The 16,623-nt window shown below is 48.2% G+C and overlaps 1 protein-coding gene across 2 annotated transcripts; it reads right to left on the bottom strand.

The window, feature by feature from the left end:
- Nucleotides 1–3,592: 3,592 nt before the first annotated feature.
- On the bottom strand, nucleotides 3,593–15,235 carry ANKS3 (ankyrin repeat and sterile alpha motif domain containing 3). Of its 2 annotated transcripts, none has more exons than XM_010288761.1 (15): nucleotides 15,066–15,235; nucleotides 14,513–14,711; nucleotides 14,184–14,305; nucleotides 13,377–13,458; nucleotides 12,565–12,700; nucleotides 12,083–12,241; nucleotides 10,805–10,927; nucleotides 9,810–9,925; nucleotides 8,334–8,501; nucleotides 7,671–7,795; nucleotides 7,260–7,401; nucleotides 6,495–6,667; nucleotides 5,136–5,251; nucleotides 4,174–4,257; nucleotides 3,593–3,675 (listed from the first exon to the last, which is right to left on the bottom strand). In XM_010288761.1, exons 1-15 carry the CDS (start codon nucleotides 15,233–15,235, stop codon nucleotides 3,593–3,595), a joined length of 1,998 nt encoding a protein of 665 aa, XP_010287063.1. The 2 variants fall into 2 exon arrangements, with proteins under 2 accessions (XP_010287063.1, XP_010287064.1); XM_010288762.1 differs by having other exon boundaries at nucleotides 5,166–5,251.
- Nucleotides 15,236–16,623: the final 1,388 nt, after the last annotated feature.

The following is a 16,623-nucleotide window of genomic DNA, read 5'->3' as shown; positions in this document are numbered from 1 at the left end:
CCTGCTCTGGTTGAAGATGTCCCTGCTCACTGCAGGGGGTTGGACTGGATGGTCTTGAAAGGTCCCTTCCCACCCGAACCCTTCTGTGATTCTACACACACTGCCAGTCATAGGGGTATTGACCCAGAGGCCCTGGCTGGAGGTAGCCCCGTCTTCCCCTCCCTAGGATTACATCACAGGTAACACAAGACAACACGCTTAAGATGACGGTGATAAATACTACAAACAGCCACCCAAAACACACATAAAAGAGATTTTTATGGTGCCCCATTTAAAAGTTTTTGAGAGCTGCTGACTGGTGTCCTCTGAACCACCTGCCTCTGGTGACAGGTCAGAAGTTGACCAAGGAGGTAGGCGCAAGATCAGTACTTCATCCCAACAGCAAAAGCGCAGTAGGCAACTCAACAAGTTCTAAATTCGTGCAGAGACAACTTTTGTCACGCAGCTAGGACCTTTTGGGGGCTAAAGTGGCAGCACCCAGCCCAGGAGGGAAGAGCAGAAGCTCGGGAGGAGCACACACTTCGTTACTTAGGCACAATCTTCCTCCGTGGTTTTGGCACTGCCTGAGCCCTTGAGCTCCCACATCAGCTATTACCAGCAGCTACCAGCACTGGGGCAAGGGCATCACCTCCAGCAGGAGCCAGGCAGGGCTGGGAAGCTGTGGGTAAGGCAGCCCCAGACTGCCCCACTTGTGACCACCTGGGAGAAGCTGTGAAGGACTGTATCAGTGAGGTTATTTGTGATTCTACAAGCTCAGCTCCCTCCAGAGAAACCCACACACCAGAAACAGGTTTCCAGTTTTTATTATTTTTATCCAAGTCAGCAAATATTATTTTATTCGGACAGCTTGCCTTAGGGTAGCACCAGACTCCCTGCTGCTCATGCAGCCACCCTTTCAGCAACAAACGCTGTTTGAAGTCCTCCATTCAAGGGATTGCCTCCTCCAAGAAACTATTCTATAAAATCCTCTCCCTTGGGCTACTCTAGCACCCTTTTGAGCCTTTACACCTGGGCTCCTGCAGCACTTTTTCTGTGGGGCTCTCCTTTTCCTTCATATGTACTGCTGCATCTCTCCCCTAGCCCTTTTCCCAGGCCCCCAAGCATTACAAGCTGTTGTATGTGCCATCTTACTCGGCAAAAAACCCCTTTCTTCCACTCCATGACCCAGCAAAGCCAGACGCAAGTCTCTGTAGTCTCTCCTTTCAGCCACCCCCTCTCCTGCACAGCCTACCCAGCTCTGAAGGCACTGCTGAGCCAGGGCTTCCCTTGTTCTCCTGATGCTCCCAGGCCTTTCCACTGGGGTTTGATTTTTTTTTTCTTTCTGCAAAAACTTCTCCCCTTTCCCCACAGACATCTTGCCTTAAATTCAGGTCCAGGCTTCTAAGGGACACAGCACTGACAATCCTGTGCTAGTGCAGCCAGTGACATGGCCAAGGCTGAGGAGAGGGCAGTGCAAACTGCCTTCGTGCTCCCCACCATTCCTCCAGCAACCAGGAATGAAGGACAAAGCCCAAAATACTGTTCCCAGCAACCACTCTGAGAAGCTTTCAGGGATGCTGCCTTAGGGGAATTGGCTCCACCTCAAAACCAATTCTTCAGGGTGAAATCTCCTGCAGCCTTGTCCCACTGCCTGCTGCACAGCTAGCGCCAGATGTTCACATGCATACACCCATGTTATTTGCTAAAGATAAACTTAACATGGCACACTGGTTTTTTAAGAGTTAAACACAAGCAGAAAGCAGCACCCCACAGCTGAGCACATACAAGCTGCCAGCAGAAAAGCACAGATACACCAGTTTGGTGGGACAGTCAAACGAGATGTCACCTTTACCAAATGCAAACTAGCTTTCAAGCCTGCCTCAGTGGTCCTGAGCATGTGGAGGAGGGGGGGGGGGGGGACTAGCTCAAAAGATAGAGTTGGAATGGATTTTTGTATTTTGGCATCTGTGGTCAAGGTCCCCCCTTCCCCCCCTAAAAAAACACATCAGCAAGAACACACAGTTTCTTCCTCTTCCCAAAGAGACTTTTCCAGACTCAAGCCCATCACTCTCAGACTTCAGGTTTTGTTGTTTGTTTGTTGTCATCCCGTTCCGCCCCCCCGCCCCAGGACTCAGCAACACAGAGGAACAGAGAGTCACTGGAAACGATTTTACATCAATGTAACTGTCAGAGCCCTTATGGCTGCTTGCCCAGCTCCAAGAGATGGAGCAGTCTCTCCACGGAGGCAGCCTCTTCCTGCACCATTCGTCTGCCCTTTGAAGACTCCCACACTGCCGACGCAAGAATGCCTTGGCAGAACTATTTCCAAACACTAAAGCCTGGAAGCCAAAGGCAGGCAGCGGTTGAGGGCCAAAGCTTTGCACCACAGCTACATCTGGGATGCGATTTATTTTACCCATCTCCCATGTGGGACAGATCCATCCCTCGAGTTCTTGTTCTGTCTTCCTTGGCACTCCACTGCTTGCCAGAGGCACAGGAGACCGAACAGTCTCAAGCTCTTCCTGCTCTCTCATGTCCTTCCAGGGGAACATCTGCCTTGCAACCACTGTCAGTGTTGGGATCTTGGCACTGACAAACCAGACTGACAGAGTCTCTGCCATAAAGCATTTACCACCAAAACGGGTTCTTTGGGACTGAATAACATGGTCACGAACAACCCCTGAGGAGGGCAAGACTCTGAACCGAACCAGGGTGGGCTGGTTGGAGAGGTTTTGAAGCACAGACCTGGGATGGCAGCAGGGCAGGCATTCCAGCCAGAGATTAGGGCTGCACGAGCTTCACTGCAGCTCAATGAGCCAAACACCAAACATTACAAACTCTACTCACCTTACCCAGCCACAACAAGCCTGCCTTCCTTATTGCCTCAGATACATTTGCAGGGTCAAGTCCTGAGCAAATACCAATCCACACGGCATAGAAGGGGCCAGGGCAATTGTCAGAGGCCTTGAGGAGGATGGGATGCAGAAAAGGATGATGAATTGATTGCTGTGGGTAACTGCCAACTTTCTAACACCACACAGCCCTGAATAAGGGCTGCAGGAAGCTTAGGGCAGATAAAACTTCTGGGCTCAGTGCTTCTCCTCTTAACCTAACCTTTTGGTATGAACAACAGTGATCCTGGGAACCCAGACAACAGTCAGGCCCAAAGAGCTGCTGGGATGCTGTCTTTTGCTGTCCCTCGTTGTCCCAGGCATGTTCTCTGATGGCCGAGACCTTCTTCCACGCATCTGCCAGCTGCTGTGGCACTCTCAGCAGAGCTGCGGTGCTGCCAGCACAGCCCTCGCGCTCATTCTCCCAGGCACACTCAGCTTCCGGGTGGAACAGTCACCCGACGTCAGTATTCCTGCAGCCACCGGGAAAAAGGACAGTCATCCTTTCCGTGGGGCAGAGGGACAAGGGGACTAAGGATTTTCCAAAGGGAAAACCAACAAGAGGGCACATAAGGACTAGTTAGAGTAGAGTCTCAGCATGCAGGCTATGAGCCAGCACTGGGCACAAGCAGATGGCTGTTACTTACCACGAGGAGTGATATTCCCCTCAATGCCACAGCCCCCCGTGCCTGTCACTAGTTCCCACTCACCTTCCTGCTTTGTTATGGCTCTAGCCAGCTCTGCCCGCTCTGCCCCGGGGCTTGGAGCCTTTGGAGGTTTTGAGTCACAGTCTGCAAAGCTTTTCCTGAGGACAAACCGAACAAAAAAAACCCAAGAATCGGTGTTAGCATAGGCCAGCAAAAACAGGCTGCAGTCCACATTCAGCCACTGTTACCCTGTCTTCATGCTGCCCTCTCCCCTGCAGCTTCCAGTGCCCCAAAACCAGGAGTGTCTCTACCCTCTGACTGTTGCTGGGACAAGTTCCTGTCATCATCAGAACAGGCTTTGGGAACCAATTCACAAGCAGCTCTGACCACTCAGCAGGAGAAATGGAGGAGACTATGTACCCCCTTCTCTCAACCTGGACCTGTCAGCAGAGGATGAGGCAGAGCCCAAGGTCTGCAGCGAGAATAAGTGCAGGAAAATGCTAGAACCAACTTCAGAGCCAGACACTTCCCAGAATGAGAGGGGATTATCAGGTCTCTCCGAGCTACTGCTGCCAAATCATGAAAAACCTGCCCAGCCATGCCTCCCCCCCAGCACAACAGTCGTTTCACGTGACCAAAGTCCTTCTACACCTTACCCATTTCTCCCACACACTGCTCTAGGACAGCTGACAGCTCTGGCAAGCTCAGAGACTTCAAGGAAGGTGGCCATCCTTCCAGCACTGCAAGAAAGAGGGACCACACACTTAATCAATCTGCACACTCTCTGCAACACAGTAGATACAAAGGTTTGGTGTTGCTGTGAAGCATCCACACCCAAAGCAGCTCCAGTTAGGGGTTCTGAGTCACATGGGAAGAGAGCTGGAACTGCCTGTGACAAACCAAGTTTTTTTTCTGGCAATTCTACCACTTAAGAACATTTAATACTGGCTGGGTCATACATTGAAAGAATCTCAAAGACATTAAGGGTAGCAGACAGAAATCAACGGGACCTCTACTTGTTTCACTTTTAAAACACAAGCAAAGAGCACATCTCTGGAAGCACATCATGGGCATCAGGATCACTTGCTAACTCCTCGTGATTAGGAGCTGGTGGGCCAAGGCTGTCCAGCCATGTACAGCTGTTTGCTCCAGGACAGCACAGTCCCCAGACTGGGTCAGGGAGCCAGCCATGGCTTCCGATTCAGACCGTGCTCTAGCACACTGTGCGCTAGCACAGCCAAGGTACCCACACGCTGCAGCACAGGAAGAAGCCGCCACAGGCCCATGAAGCAGGGCTGCCCCTGGGTGCCTGTGTTACAGCTTTGTGTTTTTAGCCACACACACCTGCCACATCCCAAAACTTCCCACTTGCTAAGAATCAAAAGCTGCTGAGAAACTCTGCTGCAGTTAAAGTCCAAATGCCCCAAGTGCTTTAAATGCTTTCCCTGAGCCAGAATTTTTAAACTAAGTTTAGGTGTTTGGCTGCTCATCCATTTCCAAATCACTTCTAACATCATCCTTTCAGTAAAGACTGACAAGCACAGGGCTTGCTTTGGGGTCTCCTGCTGTTTACCCACCCCTTGCACCCGTGTCTGTAGTTTGATAAGCTCCTCCTCACCTGGACGCTCACCAGGCCGCCTGCTCTCACCGGTTCCCAGCTGCACCTTTGCATCCAGCCCTCTGCTGACTGCCTTCTCTTGGGTTAGCCGGGAGGACAGCTCTGCTTGACAGGATCTGCCAAACAAGACAAAGCCCATCAGCAGTGCACAGGGACATTTCTTGGAACAACATGCCGGTCTGTGCACTCCTACATCCTGCAAGTACCTGCTTGGGGTGCCGAGGGACCGCATCTAACGCCCTGGGTAACAAACTGCTCCTTGTTCCTTCCCAGGAAGAAGACGTGCCCCAGACAAAGCTCAGGGCGCTCTCCACTGTGCCCCATCTCCACAGCAATCTCTGCCCCTGTCCACAGAGGAGCTGCGGGGGGAGAAGAGAAGGAGGGGGCAGGGTGAGCAGGAGAAAGCCCAAGCCAGGGGCTGCACCTGGTTTATACGAGAATCAAGCCTTATCCAAGGTTTCTAATGGGCAAATGAAGGGACCTTAGGACAGGCATCAGGTTAAAGCAAGAGGCACACAAAATCCACTGGGTAGCATCATCACACTGTTGGTTCAGTGCATCCTCAGAGCATGGCAGGGCCCTTTGACTGGGCAGCCTCAGCTCCTCAGTCAGGGAGAAAAGACCAGTGCTCTGCCCCTTGCAGCTGGGAGTATTGCTCTGCTGTCCTTCTGGAAGCCAGCCCTAACTCACCCTGGCTTGGCAGTGGGTGGGCCCCATTCTCTGTTGGGCTAGGGTTAATGCCACCTTCAAGGACGTCTGTACTGCCAGTGGACAGAACAAGGCCCATGACAGAAGTCCAACTAGGGCAGGGAGAAAAGCACCACAAAGGCAGCAAAAGCTATCTTGGGAGGTGGGGGGAACACAGAACTCAAAGGCAGTGGTGTGAATGAACAGGGCAGTTTTTTTCTGTTAGGTGTCAGAGTTGCAAGAAGAGTATTCTTCACTAGCCAGGGCAGGACATTGCAAGTCCTTTGATACAGTTTGGAAGTTAGAAACTCTTTCCTGCATTCACCCCATCACCAAGTTATACCCTGGTCACTGGGTCTCACATAAGCACAAAGCACTTAGCCTTTTGGTTCCAAGGGAGCTGAGTGCCTTCACCTTCTGGTTGAAACAGGAGCACTCAGCATCTCTGAAAAGGCAGGACATTTACAGCTCATGCATCTGATTCAGGCTTCACATCCGCTTGCGTGGTTGTGGCATGCCACTATGTCAGGCAGGATCCAGAATAGGTTCACACACCTGGTGAGCTCTCCTGCCTCACCCTAAGCATCACCTGTAAGACTGCCAATATGATCTCTGTACAGCCCAAATCCCGTTTCCCAGTAGCCTCAGTGACATTTCCTGGGATTGACTTACTTGATCTGATCCAGTAGGACTCCAGCATCCTTGGTGATGGCCTGCGCCTCTCTGAGCTGGCACTGGATAGCATTCCAGGTCTCATCCCGCTCCATCAAACAGCTCTCAGCCACTGCACGCAGCTTCTGCTCCTGGGACACCTGACCCTTCATCACCTCCACCTCTTCACACCTCTACAGCAGAGCAGAACAGAGGATTAGGCTGGGAGTATTGTACACCATTTACATGTGCCTGCTCTGACACATCCCTGGAATCCCTATTTTAATGGCTTCAGCAGCTAGAAGGCTCCAGCAAAAGTGCACCCAAGCCAGTGGGAAAGGAGGCTGGACAAGGCTTGTACACCAAATACAGTTTCTCTCCACACCAAGACCAGCCCCACAGTTACAATTCCCCCTTCCTCTCCATTCACAAAGATATTCAGTGGGCCTGGTTTCCCAAATCCACGGATGTCTGTTCACTAATGGCCACACAACTTCATCATAAAAATGACGCTACTGAAAGAGTAGGTATTCAATTCCTCCCACTTGCTCTCTTAGTTCTCAGGTGGATGGGAAACAGAGACATAAAGGCTTCACAAGCACAGACAATGAGCAGTGGATAAGCTGCACGTATGATGTTACGGGATTTACTTGACAGCAAGTGTGTCCACTGGAGGTTATGCTTTTTCCTTCACCCCAGACCATTAGTGGCACAATGTAAAAATATGCTACTGATCACTTATTGCAGTGTGACAAGGCATTGAGCAGCTCATGGCAGACTTCTGACCTTGTGCAGCTGAATGGCCAACTCCTGCATCTCAGCCTCCAGCCGATCCGCGTAGGCCAGCTCCAGGGCATCACTGGGCGGCCGAGCGTTGCTGTGCCATCGGGCAATGGCAGAAGTCATCTTCCTCTTGGGTCCAAACAGACTGGTGGGAGAATGGCAAACTGTCAGGGACCAAACACTGCACTATCTGCCCCTAGGCCCAATGGGATGCCATGAGGCTCTCTGCAGTCTCCTGGGTCCTCCAAGGCACCTCCAAAAAAACAGGAGCCTGTTGTAGCCAAGAACTAAGGGATGTCAAAATTGTGTGGGAGACAGCCAGAACAGAAAAGCACTCACTAGCTCAACTTTCCTGATCAGTTTGTGTGCATGGTTTGTAAGGGGAAAGGTGACAACTACATTACAGACACTCACGTGATGCCTATTTCCTTCAGATCACTCTCTGTGAGTGTCAGGAAGATCCGGAGGTCAACATCTTGCTCCTCAAACACTTGCAGATACTTCAGACACCCAATCTGCTCAAGGAATGTTGCTAGGTCCTGCAGCCCATCAGAATAAAAACACCATCTCATTTATATCTTTACAAACAAAAGCACTGTCATGCCCCTTCATCATAAATATCTGCTTCCTCATGTCGCTGTTATGCCTTCCTGGGTTCTAGCAGCAATCATGACTCTGCCTGGGTTAACTACCCTTCTCCGTAGTCACCCAACACAACAGGACTGGCCTGTCTGCTGCAGCCATTGCCTTTTGTAACAAATGCACAGAAAGACACACCAACATCTACCCTAGCCCCCACCACAGCCATGTTTGGTAGCACATCCACAGGCCTGAGGGTCTAGAATAGCCCTCCAAGCAACAGTAACACCTAAGCAGACAGTTCTTTGTACAAGAAATTCCTGTTTCACAAGCATTTAAGTCTGGGCAGAGGTTTGGAACCAAATGTGTTACGGTGACAATTTCCTTTTTATCTGAGAAGGCAAAGAAAGCGGCTTAGGCAACCTTGGAAAAACTTCCCATGCTTGATACAGTGATACAGTCTGTATTACTTCAGAGACAACTTTCTGTTTAAGTTACCTGGGGCCCTGTATAGGCAGGGGGCTCAGGAAGGATTAGGTGCTGACTAGAGCCCCCAGCTTTCCCTGCGCAATGGGTCCACTGGCCATCACTGTTGCTGTAGCGGTTCTTGACCTTAAAGCTCTTGGCTTGTTTCCGACTAGGCGGACTGTTTGCATGGTCAGAATCCTGAAAAAGAAAGAAAAAAACCACAAAATGCAAAGGTTGAGGACCATCATACAAAGATGTCAGGATCACTGCAGCTAGCAAGTACAGACTCCTTCAAGTCCTGAGCTCTAGATCCACAAACACGGGCAAAGGCTAACAAAGCCCTTATTAGGAAGGGCTGAGTCAAGTCACTCCCAAGATAGCAGCTTGGTATCATGAAATTATAGAATAGAATCACAGAATCATTAAGGCTGGAAAAGACCTTTAAGATGATCAAATCCAACTTTCAACCCAACATCACCAAGCCCAGTAAACCATGTCCTGAAGTGACACGTCTACACGTTTTTTTGAATGCCCCCAGTCATGGTGACGCCACCACCTCCCTGGGCAGCCTGTTCCAATGTCTGATCACTCTCTCAGTGAAGAAATTTTTCCTAATATCCAATCTAAGCCTCCGCTGGCGCAACTTGAGGCCATTTCCTCTTGTCCTATTGCTCATTACTTGGGAGAAGAGACCAACACACCCTTCACCACAACCCTCTTTCAGGTAGTTGTAGAGAGCGATGAGGGCTCCCCTCAGCCTCCTCTCCTCCAGACTGAACAACCCCAGTTCCCTCAGCTGCTCCTCGTAAGACTTGTGCTCCAGACCCCTCACCAGCTCCATTGCCCTTCTTTAATAATACCAGGCTCTTGCAACCCTAGCTTAGGAAGCAATATCCCAGAGCAAGCCAGAGTAAAGAGCAATGCTGAATCCTCCCTGAACAAATACCATGCACTGAGATTCCACCTATGTGAAGCTCCTCAAGATACACAGGATTCTTGCTCATGTTTGTTATATGACCCTTCTGTATATCAACCCCAGAACTGTGTCTTGAACCGTGGCGTAGTCTCCAACCTCCTCCCCTTTCTGTACTTCAGAATTGCCAACACAATTAAATACTGCTGTGCTTCTCTAAATCTTACTGTACTGCCTGCTATCTCACTAAGCTCAAGGACTGACGCAGCTCTAGCAAGTCACATCTTTCTTGACCACCACCTAGCTAGAAGTCTGCAAAGAGTTCAGGAGCTGGAGAGAACTTAAAAATTACTGATCAGCCATCAACAACCTGTTCTAGAATGAACACACTCTGAGAGCTGGCTATTAGCCAGAGATCAAACAAGCCAATCCATAATCTTCAAATATGGAAATTGGTTTTCTTGTCCCTGTAATACCTTTCCTCACCCAGCCTGGTACTACAGCCTCCTGTGGAGGTAGAGTCATAGCAGGCTGTGGAAGGGTGACAGCACTGACCAAGCTGAAAGCAGAGAAAGCAAAACTGAAAACCCCACCTCATTGCTTTCCAAGGAGCCTTCGCTGCTGACTCCCAGGGCTTTGGTCAGGCATTCACTGCTGCTGCTGCTGCTCCTGATGGTTGTCAAGTTGTTGGTGAAGAAAATGTTATCCTCTGGAAAAGAGTAGGAAAAAGAGTTTGAGGTTCAGCTTCCTTATGCTCAGTGCTGCTTTTGCTACACAGTTACCAGCAAAACCTGCTGGAGGTGTAAAGGAAGGAGAAACCCAGAGTAAGGCTTCATATAGAGCACTCATGACACGACATGATTCTGAGACAGAAATATTGCGTCTGATCCCAGGCATTAATCTTTCTCCAAGTCCGTTTCATACCACAGAGAACAGGAAGGCTGAGTGTGTATGTTTGAGGCTCTTGGTTATGGGGTGGAAAAGTAGGTTATTTCTACCAAGCCTAAACTTCAGTAAAGTTCAGGAAAGGCTCTTCCTTGAGCCCAGAGCCAATGCACAGCCACATTATCCTTTATTAATTTAGGAACTGCCCATAGATCCTTCCTCTGTGCTGCCTCACAGAATGGTGATGGAGCTCATCTTGTCCAAACCCCTGCTCAAGCAGGGTGACCTACAGCAGGTTTGCCCAGGACCATATCCAAGGATGGAGACTCCACAACCCTCTGAAACCCTGCTCCAGTGTGCAGTCACCCTCACAGTAAAAAAAAATACAGCATTTCCTTATGTTCATAGGGATCCTCCTGTCTTTTAGTTTGTGCTCATTACTTCCTGTCCTGTCACTGGACACCACTGAAAACAGCCTCGCTCCATCTTCTTTACACCCTCCCTTCAGATTATTTGTACAAATTGGTGAGATCCCCACCGAGCTTTCTCTTCTGCAGCCTGAACCACCCCAGATCTCAGTCCTTTCTCAAAAGACACTCCAGTCCTCAGCATCTTAGTGGGAAAGGAACACGCAAGCCAAGGGGTCAGTCTCACATCCAGGTGTGCACTGCAAGCCAGATTATTTTCTGAGACAGTGACTTACCCCTGCTGCTGCTGCTCTCCACATCCTGCTCATTAATTGGAGACGTAACATCCCGGTTCCGGATATTATCTGCTTCACAGCTGCCATCATCATTGAAGGTAACATAGCCCTGAGGGACCTGCTCTGTGTGCAAGAGGAAGGGAGAACAAACAAAGATTAGGATGCAAGTTAGTAGGGAGGCTCCAGCAGGAAAAACAACTACTCAGGGATTTGAAAAGAATCAAAAGAAGAGACTGCCTTCTCAACTTGCAGGTTGCTTTCTAAAAAGCAGACACCCCCCCCCCCGCGCGAGAAATGCATATGCCTACAGCCTCCCTCACACAAACACCCATCAGCTGTATTTAATTTAGATGGTTGCACTGAAAGAATCAGAGTAAACAGTTTCATAGCAGAGATGCACCTCAAATAGCAGCTTTCAGCATTTCCTCTCCTCTTCATACCCGAATTATCAATGGGTAAAAACATCTGCTTAAGAGAGCAAGGTGCCAGCTATGTCCCATCCCCAGCCAAGCACATCCCGTAAAACCAACTCCTCCGCATCTGTTTTAAAACACTAGTAGCATCCCACTGTTGTTTCGGCAGCTGACTATCACTTCAACACAGCCCCTGCCTGTGGGATAACATGCATCTGTATTAAGAGAATGAACTAAACTTTGAACATGCTTTCAAGTCCATATTCTTGGCTGTTCTAGACAGCTAGGTAATCGGCCTGAGAAATACCTATGGCTATTACACACACACGAAAACAGAACTCATTACCACTGTATCCAGGGGTTGATATCTGAACTGGGACGATCTTTCTCTTAGGCTATTGCAAGGGTTTTATAATCTCATTTTTAGTAGTATTTCAAGCATCAGGGAAGACAAAACTGACATGTCCAGGAGCAGCAAGCTCATTTTTGTGATCAATGATTTCTTGGCCTGTATGACCACTTCCTCTTGTCATCAGCTTGATAAGGGTTCTCAAACTTTTAAGCCTACCTCAAAAAGGGAAGCTGGCCTGTTCAAGAGTCAGGGAAACAGTAACTGAGGTAAGAGCAGTGCTCGTTCCACAGAAATGTTTCACTCCTCAATATCCAGCCCTGACAAGAGAGTTCCAGGAGTTTTCCTTTTAAACGAGAGGTTAGATAGCTTTGTGTGATGGTATTCACTACCTTCGTTTCTGTACAAGCCACACATGAATCCCAAATCAAAAGAAAAAATTGCTGGCACGGCAATAGCTGCAAAGCATTTGAGAGACTTCAAAGGACTCTCAGTTAGGCTTCTAGCTATTCTCACCATAACGAGACTGCTTCTTTCCCCCAATTCCAACTGCTGTTATCTTAGCCAAAGCCTGGGGCCCATCATGAATGCTGGGACCCTTGGTCCTACGAACAGGCCTCTGTCTCTGGGGAGCAGAACACGATTCATCTGAGGAACTCAGCTCTTCATATTTTCCTGTAGTTCAAACAAAGATTGTTAGTAGCATTGTAATTCATTTACCCACTTTACTTGCTACTGGTCCCATAAATGCAACAGAATGAAAAAAGGAAATATTAAAAAGGGGGAGGGTGAAAGTTTAACTAGGTCAGAAAAGGGCCAGTAGGCAAAAAATTGTTGGATCCATACCTCTTCCATTCACAGAAATGCTGGAATTTCCAGGACAGACGAGCTAATACTACACCCCACCCCGCCTCCTGCCCCATAACATACTTTTAAAATACTAAACACCTCTCTTCAGGTTCTATCTTAAAATGAGTAAGCTAAAGCATCTCTGTTACCTGGACCTCTGCAGAAGACCTTGGGCACTGGGGCTGCATGCAAATCTATCAACCCCACAATCTTTGTATGTCCATACTTCATAGCCAGTGTCCGTGCTGTGGCTCCAGTGTTATCTCTGACATCTACCTTTACTCCCTATTAAAAAAAATACATATTTAAAATGTACATACCAGAGAGCGCTATAGAAAAAAATTCAAGGGAGCCAAAGAATTGTCTTCGTGTCTCCAAGTCCGTCAGAAATACAGGCTAACATCTGATAGATAGTCCAAGCTCCACTAATACCTTGTTGCCTTTCTAGTTATCCACAGTCTCCCCAGTCCCTGAATGCCAAACAGCCCTGGTATACGGCTGTTGTGCATTGCCACAAGGAACTAGTTTGTTTTATCTGAAAAACATTTTGCATTGCTGCCTCCTTCTGGAAGTAAGCTGGACCAGTTAAATGGGATATTAAATCATTTAAGATACATGCGTGCTCGTAAGCTTTTGGTGGCAGAAAACACCCACTAGCCCAAGCATGCAAGCCTGTAAACACAGATTACTGCTTTAGCTGTTTTCCAATTCAGACATTATCCAGCTAAATCTGGACAGTTAGACATCATTCCTACTCATGCACTGCCCACGTATAGTACTAGCCTCCAGAAAGCAGATACTTTCAGAACAGTCCTGGAAGTCTGGGACTTCAGCGCAGAGGTGGCTGTCATCAAGGATCAAACATAACACCACAAGAAGTCTAGTGTCAAACTTGTGGTTCTTCCTCTGAGGCCTAGAACCACAGATTTTCAGCTTTACAGAGAACTGTCTAGACACTTACATGATTGAGAAGGTACTGAACAATTATCTCATGACCAGAGGCAGCTGCTTCCATCAGAGGTGTATATCCATACACTGGCTCCCTAGAGAGAACACAAACACACACACGGACTAGGATAATCAAAGCCGAAATACGCGGCAGTCTTTGCCATACCCTAACAGGGCACCTCCAGCCTCCACCCATAGCTGATCACAAACTGTACCACGTATTGGCTGTTCCACTGCCTTCTGGTCTATTTTGGTAAAACTCCCAGTGGAGATTTGGTAAGTGTTACTCTATTGGCTGCGCAGCAACAGTTGCTGATCTGCCTTTCAATGGCAAAAATCAGATTTGCAGGAGCTAACAAAGCAAGAACCTCTTGCTGACCTCAGGCAATTCAGTATGCATCAGTGTACAGGCAGTTCCCAAAGCATGGGAATGCACTGCACACTTCAAAAAACCCAGAAACTCAACTCCAAGTACACAGAAAATTCAATAGAAAGACTTGAAGTGCACTTGAGTTCAGAAGGCACTGCACCTGTTTGCTTCCAGAGTTTAGCCCATAATTAAACAAGCAGTAAATCTAATTTCTCTTGATCTAGTTAAATAAACAGTGGCAACATGGGCAGACTTCACTGCTCAGTTTGCAGGTCACCTGTCCTTGTATTAGCTAACAGAGCGTGCCACACTTCCTAAGGTACAGGAGGAAAGACAGAAGCAGGCGTCTTCTCCCTGTCCGTGTTTGAGTGCATTCATATGCCAGCTGCTGCTTCCATACCCAAAATAAGAGATATCTCTTGAGAAATGAAATGACAGATTCCTCCTTACTTGCAGTTGGCGTTTGCCCCATTGTCCAGTAGGAACTTGACCATCTGCTGATGTCCGGCGCTGGTGCAGTGAAATAAGGCAGTCCACCCATGAATATCCTTCATCTCCAGCTCTGCGCCTTGCTTCAAGAGAATAGAGAATGTTCTTTACTGCATCCCCTCTGTGCTGTGATACCAAGAGAGTTTAAATCCCTGTCAGGAAGCTGAACTCACAACAGAGCACAAATTGTTCTCAAAAATTGCACCTTTCGCTTGCAACTGGTGGAGAATCCTGCCCTGTGCATTTAAACCATATACTGTGGCTTTACCCTTTTATTATGGGATACACACCTGTAGAAGAAAGTAAGCAACACTTTCATTTCCACAGCTGGAGGCCAGCATGAGCGGCGTCTGCCCTTCTGGTGTTGGGATGTTTACATTCACTCCTGCTTCCAGCAGCAGGTGCACAATGGTGTCGTGGCCAATGTAGGAGGCATACATCAGTGGAGTCCAGCCACCACAATTCCTCTTGTTTAAATCCAGATCTCCACTAAATAACAGAGAAAAGAATTCAGCTGAACTACTGGCCTGGAGCTGTAGATGACAGTAAGTTCCTGCAGCCTCTTGCTACCATCACTGTATTGAAAGGAGGCTAATAGTTCTAGGCCTGAAGCCTGCACGGGAAACCCTACCAGCTCTAGAACAACTTCCACCGAATCGCTAAGGAGATAATTTTTATCAGCAGGCTTGCCCCTTGAAACTTTGTGCTTAAGAACCCTTTGAGAGTTCCAGTGATGTGCTCCCGTTGCAATGTTAGACTGACCTGTACAGCAGCCAGTGAAAAAAACATAACTGGCAGTGAATAACAATAGACCTGTGCCCCACAGACCCGGCCCCTCCTTACCGCTGAATACACTCCTGCACCACTTCATACTGGCCGACGGAGGAGGCCGTATGCAAGTCCAGGGGAACATCCAGCTCTTCCCGACAGAGCATCTGACCGACCCCATGCCACATGGAAAGACTGCGGCTCAGCAGCTCTGACTCACTGGCTTCATCACTCAGCTCCGACATGCCACCCTGAGTAACCAAAACAAAGCAGAACTTTTAGCTGCTGATCTCCATTTTCAATAGAACACGGCATCACCCGTTGGTGCTACAGCTCTGAGGTGCCATGGCCTTCGAAGGTGAGGTGATCTCAGAGGTATACTGTTTCAAATTCCTACCTCTACTTTGAGCGCCTCCTTAGCCTGACGCAGTAAGACTTGCTGAGGCGTTTTTTGCTGGCAGTTCTTTCTTGCTGCAGTGGACTCTGGGATTTGAATACACTGGAAAAATAAAAGCCAATAATGCTAAAAACCCCATCTTTCAGACCTCATTTTAAGACTTCAGAAGCACTGGCTTTATTTCCTACCCCTCATAATCAAAATATGCCTAAGGCAGCTTTGGATACCCTCAGCAAGAGAAGACCAAACACCTATTTAAGTGCTGATGGCATGCTTAGTGTTACACAAGAGGATGTGATTCTTGGTCTGCACATTTTATAATTCAGAGCAAGAATTAAAATTCATGTGTCAGATGTTCCTGGCCTTTCTCCTTATCTGTCTTATGCTCCAGGATGGCCCTGCTTAAATTAAGACACAGTCATTAATAATGACAACTGTCCACTGCTCTCAAAAGTAATTAATATCACCTGAATAGGGTGCACACTTCATTATGTCATCAGGTTGTAAGTAGATTGTTTCTGTTATTTATTGTTTCAGCACTTGAGAAGCAGCCCTGTCTCTGTGAATCTTGGAGATTGCTGAAACACTTTGAGCAGCAGTGCATCTGCCCATTCATTATCTGAGCATGTCCGCCATCCTGCAGACACTAACTCAATTACAAAGCCAGTACAATTTCATGACTCCTTGAAAGGTTTGTTTCCCATCCCTAGCCTTAGGGAGCAATTGCATATTAATCATTTTAACCACTCACAGGAGTGTTCTTGCTTGGCACTTCATAAAAAGCTGTTCCACACAGTTGCATCTATCACCTGAGGGCTGCAGCTGCAGTTTCAGGCTACATCCAAATCAATAAAATGGGAAGCACTTTCCCCTCCCTGCAGTCTCCTCAGCCCCAACGCCGCACATCTGGGGTTTGCCTGGTCCCACTACATATTGTGTTGGGCAGCTAAGCCAACATAGCATATTCTTTCTTTTTCCTGATAATGTCTTGCCAGTTTAACTCCACAGACTGATTCATTCTGGGGTCATGCAAATGCCAAATTTGGCATTGGTGAAGAATAAGAGCAGGAACACACTTTTCAGCAGTAGTTGCTCTTTAGATTGCCTCAGCTGTAACACTTCAAAACCATACTTACATTTGCTAAAGAATTGTGAGTGTCTTGCAAGCACCAGCCCTTTTTCTTACAACATAAGCAAAACGCTTTTAACTCCTACCTCTTCACTCCCCATCTGGAT

Source organism: Phaethon lepturus, unplaced genomic scaffold (genome assembly GCF_000687285.1).
Source record: "Phaethon lepturus isolate BGI_N335 unplaced genomic scaffold, ASM68728v1 scaffold33516, whole genome shotgun sequence".
In the NCBI taxonomy this organism is placed as follows: domain Eukaryota; kingdom Metazoa; phylum Chordata; class Aves; order Phaethontiformes; family Phaethontidae; genus Phaethon; species Phaethon lepturus.
The sequence above is the reverse complement of the archived record's forward strand: the minus strand, read 5'-3'. Positions and strand labels throughout refer to the sequence as shown.